Source organism: Guillardia theta (assembly GCF_000315625.1).
Source record: "Guillardia theta CCMP2712 unplaced genomic scaffold GUITHscaffold_131, whole genome shotgun sequence".
Taxonomy (NCBI): domain Eukaryota; class Cryptophyceae; order Pyrenomonadales; family Geminigeraceae; genus Guillardia; species Guillardia theta.
In genome coordinates this window covers 180,527-189,962 of record NW_005434543.1, presented here as the reverse complement: position 1 = coordinate 189,962, position 9,436 = coordinate 180,527, and the positions used below count along the sequence as shown (strand labels likewise).

The 9,436-nt window shown below is 53.0% G+C and overlaps 3 protein-coding genes across 3 annotated transcripts; 2 read left to right on the top strand and 1 right to left on the bottom strand.

Annotated features, from left to right (window-relative positions):
• Window positions 1–75: 75 nt before the first annotated feature.
• GUITHDRAFT_146703 (hypothetical protein) lies at window positions 76–1,873 on the bottom strand (the record flags this gene model as incomplete). Its single annotated transcript, XM_005822134.1, has 6 exons — window positions 76–433; window positions 648–716; window positions 835–951; window positions 1,112–1,209; window positions 1,599–1,665; window positions 1,850–1,873. Coding segments are annotated over 6 exons (733 nt in total), but the record flags the coding sequence as incomplete, so codon positions are not given.
• A 476-nt stretch (window positions 1,874–2,349) lies between these two features.
• GUITHDRAFT_118656 (hypothetical protein) lies at window positions 2,350–3,378 on the top strand (the record flags this gene model as incomplete). The annotated part of the gene is made up of 1 exon (XM_005822133.1): window positions 2,350–3,378. One exon carries the CDS (start codon window positions 2,350–2,352, stop codon window positions 3,376–3,378), a length of 1,029 nt encoding a protein of 342 aa, XP_005822190.1.
• Window positions 3,379–6,592: 3,214 nt separating this feature from the next.
• Window positions 6,593–7,903, top strand: GUITHDRAFT_80028 (hypothetical protein; the record flags this gene model as incomplete). Its single annotated transcript, XM_005822132.1, has 2 exons — window positions 6,593–7,158; window positions 7,294–7,903. Coding segments are annotated over 2 exons (1,176 nt in total), but the record flags the coding sequence as incomplete, so codon positions are not given.
• Window positions 7,904–9,436: the final 1,533 nt, after the last annotated feature.

The following is a 9,436-nucleotide window of genomic DNA, read 5'->3' as shown; positions in this document are numbered from 1 at the left end:
CCTCCTCCTCCTCCTCCTCCTCCTCCTCCTCCTCCTCCTCTTCCTCCTCAGGCCCGTCGAAGTAGTAGCCCAGACCTTTGTTTCCCATCTTGAACACGTAACCTTCCTTCGGCCCTTGAAAGCTCTCCGATGCGATGAATGGCTTGCTCTCTCCCTTTCTCTTGGTCTTCTTTTCCACTTTTGCTTCCTCCTCGTCCTTGTCCTCCTCTCCTTCCTCTTCCTCCTCCTCTTCCTCCCCTTCCTTCCCCCAGTCACCAACATCTTCGTCTCCAAAGAAATCAGAGAATTTCATATTCTTTGCCTTCTTGTCGTCCTCTGTCTCTTCATCATCTTCGTCATCTTCTCCTTCCCCCTCCTCGTCCTCTCCCTCCTCTTCCTCGTCCTCGTCCTCCTCGTCCTCCTCTTCCTCTTCCTCTTCCTCTTCCTCTTCCTCCTAGTCACAAGATTCAGGCGAAAACCAGAAGAAGCGTAGGAGGGTGAGCAATTGAAAGGAAAGGTCGACAAGGAAAAGGCAAAGCAAACCCGAGACGGGAGGAGCAGGCAGGCAGGCAGGCAGGCAGGCAGGCAGGCAGGGAGTGAGAGGAGGAGGGGAGGGGGGAGGGTGAAAGGAGAGGAGAAAGGGAGAGGAAGAGGAGGCTCGGCTTCACCTCCAAGTCCTTGACGCGCTTCTTGGAGGATTTCCGAGGTTTCACTTGAGGCGGAGGAGCGACGCCAACCTAAAGATGTGTGAGAGAGGAGAAGACGGGAAGAGAAGAGGAAGAGAAGGAGAGTGCGGGGATGAGATAGAAGGAGCAGCAGGGGAGAGCAGGGGAGAGCAGAAGGGAGAAGAGTCACCTTGGACCTCCAGGCAGGGGAGGAGACGCGGCTCAAGTCTCCCTGCAGGAAGTAGAAGGGCTCGTCGCCGTGAACTCCGTTGGCGTCGCTTAAGAGAATCCAGCGAGAGCTCTCGACCTGAGGAGAAGCGAAAGAAGAAGTCAGGGGTGATGAGGAGAGGAGAGGCAGAGGCAGAGGAGGGGAAAGAAGGAGGGAGGGGAGGGGATGAAGGGAAGGAGAGGAAAAGGAGAGGAAGGGAAGGAGAGGAAGGGGGGCTGAAATCAAGGAGGAGGCTGACTTGTCTCTTCTTGAGCTGTTTGTTTCGAAGTTTTGTTCCTCCTCGCTCGTAGAGGAGCGTAAAATCTCCCTTGGTGTAGGCGATGCCAAACTCCCACACTGCACGACCAGCGTCAGATCTGCCAGCATCACCACAACATCGCGCTCCTCCTCATCTCCGTCATCTCCATCATCATCATCATCATCATCATCATCATCATCATCATCATCATCATCTCCATCATCATCTCCATCATCATCATCATCTCCATCATCATCATCATCATCATCATCATCATCATCATCATCATCATCATCATCATCATCATCATCATCATCATCATCATCATCATCATCATCATCATCATCATCATCATCATCATCATCATCATCATCATCATCATCATCATCATCATCATCATCATCATCATCATCATCATCATCATCATCATCATCATCATCATCATCATTATCCTTCCCCCCTCTCTCCCTGCTTGCTCCTCACGCACCTTTGTTGTTTCGCTTGTAAACACCATCCACGTTTTCCTCTCCGCACTCCTCCACCACCATCTCGATCTGCATGCGCGCAAGTCAGGGTCTCCTCCCCTTCCCCTCCTCCCCTGCCTCGTCTGCTTCTTCCTTCAGCCTGTATGCTCTCAAAACACATCGAATGTACAGCTGGACAGAAAATTTCTTTACGGGTAAGTCTGAGCATTAGTTCCGATTACTTTTGACCAGTTGATTGCTAGCTATTCAAGACCTTGCCAACCAAGTCGACATGCATGAGGTCATCTCGTCCTTGAGGCGATACCTTGCCAGATTTCTTGCCCGGCAAACAAGCTTGGCATCATCAGCGGGGGGCGAGCAGGCTTTTCAGCATATTGAGCCCAATCAACACACTGGTACAGGATGCGAATGACGTCACAGCTACCACTCACTTGTGCGTGATTGAAGCTTGTTCTGGCAGTGGGAAGTCGTTGAGTGCTGCTGATTTCTTTGTGCGAAACTCAGACCAGAGTATTTATTTTCTCTCCAACCCTTCGAAGAAAGAAAACAAGCAGAACTTGTACCAAAACGTCTCAAGCATCACAAACTTGATGGGCTTGGCCATGAACTGCGACCTTATCTCGTTGATTCGGTCTACAACTCTTACATTGAGTACTGAACTTCTTGGAGTATTAGATTTTGATTTGAAAGAAGGTGAAAGGAAGTGGTGTTTGTTGGGAGCTCTTGGCTACTTGTGGAAGGAGACGACTACTGATGGATGAGACCATTCCTCCTGAGCAGGACTTCGCAGCGATCGCCAAGCTGGTGCTCGTCAAGAAGTTGTTGACAAACGCAAACATTCACTGCATTATGTTGGGGACGAACACTTTGGTCAGGAATATCGATAAGATTTCAAGAAGCTCCGAGTACAGTCGCGTCTCTCAACTGTTGGACAACGTCAACCCATGGCTCTGTTCGCTTTTCTTGACTAGTTTGAGTCGAATCCCCGAAATCAAAAATCCATCCAGTTTGATTCGAAACATCTCCAGAGCGGTCCTGCTTAGGGTAAAGCGCGACAAAAGGAGCCTGAAGGACGAATCTATCTACTGCATGTTTCAGATTCCCGCGCATGAAGCTGTCTCTCAGTTGCACATCTCCAAGGGGTTTGCTCAGCTGAATGTGTGGGTCAGCAATTTGCCACGGCGGGGCAGTAAAGAATCTATGTCTGAAATGACTAGATTAGAAAACGAGGTGGAACTGAGAATCCATGACACTCCTCTGCCAGAACTGACCGCGTCTTTCCCACCTGCTGTGCAAGATCCCATCACCCTGGCTGTTTGTGCTGGGGCAGGACGGCCTTTCGGCCAAAGATCAGCGCTTCAGGTCTTGCAGAGCATCCACAAGCAGAAGGCAGTTTGGAGTAATCCCATTAATGTGGATGCGTACAAGCGAGATGCGAACGAGTTAGAGTCGTTTGGTGCAGCTGTCCTAATGATCAGCAGCTGGTCTCCCTCTGAGGACCTTCTGAAGAATATCGCTTATCACTGCGGCATGCAAGAAGACCAGCCAAGTGTAGGTGAGATTCTTGCTTCTGTCAGAAACAAGAAATGCTTCATGCGAATCCTCAAATCCTGCGTATCCAACTTAGCTCCTGTACGATGGAGTGAGCGGAGAGACGCAGCTTCGCCGTTCATGGGCTACTACATCCGTAGCCAGGACAGACAGAAAAGGGACGGTACCTTTACAGGACCAACCTCTGCAAGCCAGAAATCATTGATGGGAGGAGCGGAGTACAAGAATTGAGATTCTGCACTCATTCCTGAACAGTTGTCAGAGGTGCTCTCTAAACTGTTGAAGCAGGATCTGGATGTTAATGTGTGCATGGTTCCGGAGATATCAATCGATGTGACAGAGAACAATCTGAAAGAGAGAACAATCTGAAAGGAATCATCAAGAATACTGGAATTCAATGCAAGACTGAGTGGCTTGTATTGCATCTCAAAGGTGAAGGCTGGAGATCCTTTTCATTTCAGATTGATGCATTTGATGATAATCAGACGATGAAAAGAGACGAAGAATGTGTTCATAAGCAAGCAGGGGTTGATCTGGAGCTTGAGCCTGTCAAACGAAAGTGCTGATGATCATTGAGATTGGAATTAAAACTCAACCATTCTGGGGTAAAGGAAGATATGATCAGTGCCCCAAACGGAAGAAGCGAAGAGATCAACGTGGAAGAAGGAAGGAAAACGTATCAGAACCAACAAAGAAATGAAAAAGAATTGTCGACAAGCAAAGAAAGTGCGCAGCAATGCTCTATAATTATGTGCATTGTAGTAAAATTGAGCATCCTGCTCTTGTATACAACATGTTCCTATCATCATACAGAGGTGATCAAGACGTAGCCTTCGGCGGATGCTTGAAGCTTGACCGAGTCAATTTGGTTGATGTGCTGTTCTGCAACGTTGGGTATGAGAGGCTTGGTTACGGTGCCTGCACGGCCTGCCCCGCTGGCAAGTACCGCGACAGGGCTCCTCAACTCCTCTCCCTCCCTCGCCTCCCTCCCTCCCTGTTTGTTTCATGGCACGCCACCAGACGCATTTTTTCATGTCAATACTTTGATGCTTGCAAAGAGTAGAGATGCATGGCAGAGGCAAGTTATCTAAAGCCTGATCAGAATGGAAATTGTCTGAAAACTTGTTCCCTGGCCCTGACAGGAACCGCAACATTGTCGCATTGCCAAGGTTTTTGAGTGTTGATGCGAAACTCATAATCTCCGGGGAGAATCTCATGCCCCTCGAATCTTTCGCTCTAAAACTTTGACGACACCAATCCATTACCAAGTACGGCATGATTTTGTGTGTTGTTTTGAAAGCGTCGATATCATTACTGGCAAACATCACCAATTCAGAAACTACATCTGGCAATCCACAAGCATGTGAGTTTGAAACTGCTCTTTCGACATTGCACATCGCAGAGAACTCATGCTCTGGTGTTTTGTTGTGCTTGATACAGAGAGTCGTGCTCACTCAGAATCCTTCGGATGATTTCACATCGGGTGTTGCCATCAAGGGTTCTGAACGTTTCACAAACTGTCTGAATGAACAGCTCGGAGTCTGCCTTGGTGTGCTTCTTTGGGGGATATGGATCAACATGCTCCTCCGACAATTTTGCATATCTGCAGAATGATCACACTACAGAGAGGGAAAGAAAGCAACATCACATCACAGACTTACCGCAAAAAGTAATCGTGAATCGTGGATTGTAATGAATTCAAATCTTCGAAATGTGAGGTAGACCACTTTTCGATTCGGGAAAAAAGAGTTCGATGCTTTCTGTGCATGTTATCAAGCTGTGTACGAAGTCGATTTAAATGCTCATAAATAGCAGTGGTTCCTGCATGTGGATTTCCAGATGCTTGTGTTTCGAAAACCTTCGTGTAATAGTAGAGAAAGCATTTCGCAAACCCTTCTGATGTATGTCCGTAAACATCTCCAAGGACTTTTAGCTTCTTTTGCACTTCAAATAAGGATATAGAACGAAGACTTAACTTCAGATGCTGGGTCGCTGAAGTGAGAAGATTGTTGTCTTCACACTCCAAACACAAAGTTGCATGATCTTGACATTGCAAGAAATCCAACAGCTTGAAAACCAAGGTATCATCCCACTTCGAGAGTAAAATCCGCTTAGAACCACACTCATCCTTTTGGGTTTTGAATAAATTTATACAAGTTGTGCAAACAGGCACACCTTGCCACCTTCGAACACTGGCCTTCTTCCTTCTTCTTTGGCATGATTGGCATGTTTCGGTATTCCGCACCTTCGGCTTGTCCATGGCGAGGGGGGTCACAGGTTTGCCCGCCAAAAATCGGATTTGAATTTTGTTGTGACCCTGGACAATATGGGGATGTGGGTCCTCGCGAACTGGTATGAGGAGGGATGTGGTTAATTGAAGCCCTCATCCCCTCGCAGATCGATTGACCTTGACTCTGCCTTGACTCCTCAATGGCAAGAGCGTAGTCGGTGTACGGAGAGCAAGAGCGAGAGCAAGAGCGAGAGCAAGAGCGAGAGCGAGAGCAACAGCAACAGCAACAGCAACAGCAACAGCAACAGCAACAGCAACAGCAACAGCAACAGCAACAGCAACAGCAACAGCAACAGCAACAGCAACAGCAACAGCAACAGCAACAGCAACAGCAACAGCAACAGCAACAGCAAGGAGAGGAGGGAGAAGCGAGGCGGACACTAATCTTCCCGCACTTGGAACTTCTTGCTCACTTACTGATGGCATGAAGTCATGAAGGACGGGGTGGTACAGGGCGTGCTTGTCGTGTCGCAGCCTCTCAAACCCGGTCAGAGCGATCAAGATGATGAGGAGGAGGAGCGAGGGCCGAGGTACATCCCAGCCGCACTCAGACAGCAGCCAGCAGCGGACGCGCCTCATCGCGCCAATACCTGTCCTCATTGCTCTCCCTATGCCTGCAGCCCTGACTGCCCGAACGCGTCCAAGGAGTGGAAGCCCCTCCATGTGCCCTACTCCTGGACCTGCCGCATCTGCTCCATGCTCGCGCTCCTGGGCCTCGTGGCTGCTGTCGTGCTCCTCGCCCTTCGCTTCGGGTCGAGCACGCTGTCGGGCAAGCAGGTGGTGAAGGAGGACTGCGGAAGCTTCCGAGGGAGCCTGCGCATGATGGTGAAGCTGGAGGGAGTCAGCCGGGATGACTTGGAGTCTCACTGCTCTCGAGTTCGAGCTGCGATCGCCAACTCCATCGCCTCCGACTTCCCTCCTCAGAACGTGTCGGTGGTGGACGTGAAGGAGAGTGCGAGGAGAGCGTCGGTGTACGTCACAGCTCTGCTCACTGTCAACAGCGGAGGCTCGTCGAGGAGGACGGGGGAGGGCGGGGCAATGTCACGGCAAGCAGATCTCTTGACCATCATGAACCGCATCCTGGCCTTCCTCTCCTCCCAGCAAGGCTCTTCAACCTTTTCCGACCTCATGGGCAAGACTGTCACCATCCAGGTGATGAACTCGGGCGCGGAGGGCGCGAGTCTCGCTCCCATCGCTCCTCCTCCTCCCCCCTCGGACTGGTCGTGCCCTCCTCATGCGGTGGCGCCAGCAGGAGCAGTCTCAAGGGACGCCTGCCTCTGCGTCGAGGGCTTCTACAGCAAGGACGGAGAGTGTCGCACGTGCCCCAACGGCTTCTACTGCCCTGCTGCTGACAACACCGCCCGCCCTTGCCCTGCCAACTCGCAGAGCGGAACAGGAGCGAGCAAGCTAACGGACTGCACGTGCTTGCCTGGCTACTACGGGATGGCCGGAAGCACCTGCCTGGCTTGTGGCATCGGTTACTTCTGTCCGGGGAACAGCTCCCTTACCGCCTGCCCCCCCGGCAAGACCAGCAGCCCCAACAGCATCGTCCTCTCAGACTGCTTCTGCAACGCTGGGACGTTCCAGTCTCTGCTGTCCTCCACCTGCATCACGTGCCAAGCCGGTACCTTCTGCTCCCTGGGGCGCAAGACAGAATGCCCTGCAGGGTCGTACTCCAGCGCTTCCTCCTCGGCTTGCACGTCCTGTCCTGTAGGTAAGCAGTCAGACGCCGGCGCGAGCAGCTGCAGTGAAATCCCCTGCCCTCCCAACTCGGAGAAAGTCATCGACGCGAGCACCAACTCCTTCTCCTGCTTCTGCGCCGCCTCCTTCTACATGAACGCCAACATGACGTGCAGCGCGTGCGACATGGTCTGTCCCGCGGGAACATTCCTTGTGGGGTGCCGAGACAGGTCGCCGGGCTCATGCTCCCCGTGCGACGTCAACTTCTTCGCTTCCGACGTGGCGGCCGGCCGGACCAGCTGCACCGCCTGCTCGACCCTCAGGTGCGAAGCTGGGAAGTTCCTGGAGGGATGCGGCGGAGTCTCCCGTGGAGCATGCACTCCCTGCCCTCCAGGCACCTACGCAGAGGACACAAAGTACCGGACTGAGTGCTCCCTTTGCGGCTCTCAGCTCAATTGTCCAGCTGGACAGCAGCTAGTGGGCTGCCAACTGTCGTCACGAGGCAGCTGCGATGTCTGTCCCGCTGGCCACTACTCGCTGGGGGACACCTTCAGCTGCCTCCCCTGCGTCAACCTCACCTGCTCCCCCGGCGCTTTCCGAGACGGGTGCGGGGGGAGCAGCGCAGGCTCCTGCCTCACGTGCCCCAACGGCAAGTACACGCCCTACAGGAATGGGGTGTGGAACCAGGAGGAATGCTCCCCCTGCCCCGTCGCCTCCTGCGGCCTCCAGCAGTTCCTCTCCGGCTGCCTCGTCCAGTCCCCCGGCACCTGCAGGGACCTCAAGTGCGTGCAGGTCGGCATCATGAGCTTGTGCAACGCCATCGCAGACCCCTCAGCCTCCTCCCTCCTCCCCCTCGATGTCCCTCCCCTCGTCCCCAGTGACAGCGCGCTGGGCATCTCATCGACGTGGCTGGCGGACGGGAAGCTGGCGGTGGGCGCGTACCTGGACAAGGGAGAAGGAAGCTGGAACCTCGGAGCCGTGTACATCTTCGATGCCAAGGGAACATCCAACCTGCTCTCCCGCATCAACGGCTCCTCCTCCTCCTCTCCTCCTGCAAGGGGTGACGGCTTCGGCTTCTCTGTCGCCTCCTACACCAAGACAGCTGCCGGAGCCCAGCGCCTCCTCGTTGGTTCTCCTTTCCGGGACAGTCAGTTCCTCAACTCGGGGAGCGTGTGGGTGGTCACCCTGACGTCCTCGCTCAAGGAGGAGCGAGCAGTAGAGCTCAAGACGGACGGGATCGCGAGCTTGAGTGGAGAATTCATGCAGTTCGGATGCGCCATAGCTGTCATCGGGGACGTGAACGGCGATGGTGTCCCCGACATCGCTGTCTCTGCCTGCCGAACTACTCAGCCAGGGATCGTCTACGTCCTGTGCCTTGACGAGAGTCTGACATCCATCGTGAAGTTCCTCGAGATTAAGAGTGATGCCTTCCTCAGCGACACTGCTGTTGGGCTCCCGCTCGCTCCTCTCGGCAGGTTAGACACCAACAACGTCCCTGACTTTTGCGTGGGGGCGTCGAAGGGAGCTGGGAAGCTGTTTGCCGTCTTCCTTGACAACAATGGCACATCCTACCGGTTGGAAGAGGTCAAGCTCGCCGCGTCCTCGCTCTCCTCGGCCTTTCCCGACATGCTCGGCCTTGGCATCGCTATGACGCAAGTCGGAGACATCAACGGGGACGGAGTGACCGATCTCGTCGTCGCCAGTCGCTCAAGTTCGGCAGGCAGCTTATACGTCGTGAAGCTCAATCGCGACGGAAGCGCTCAAGTACCTGCACCCTCTCCTCCTCCTCCTCCTCCTCCTCGTCTCTCCTCCTCCTTCTCCTTCTCCTCCTCCTCGTCTCTCCTCTTGCTCCTGCTCGTACTGGCTCTGCTCCTCTCCTCACCTCCTCCTTGAGCAGATACTAAATTTTGGCAGGCCTTAGTCAAGCTCGAAACTGATGTGACAGTTCCTTCTGGCAACAACCTCATCCGATCCTTGAGCACCTCCCCGCTTGACCTGAACAACAACAGCCTGGTTCAATCGCCTCCACCCCCCTCCCTTCCTCTCCTTCCCTCCCTTCCTCTCTTCACCCCCTCGTCTCTCCTCTCCTCTCCTCCCCTCATCTCTCCTCCTCTCCTCTCCTCTCCTCTCCTCTCCACAACAACAAGTAGGGCATGAAGGTCTGGGGAATGAGCTAGTCAATTGAGATATAAAAAAGTCATATATACGAGTCTCGGGGGATGAAGCGACCCGTTGTAACTTAGCGGTTTTCCGTGCCATATTTTTTTTTCTTATTTTTATATTTTTTTTTATTTTTATATTTGCATTTTGTGTATGGGA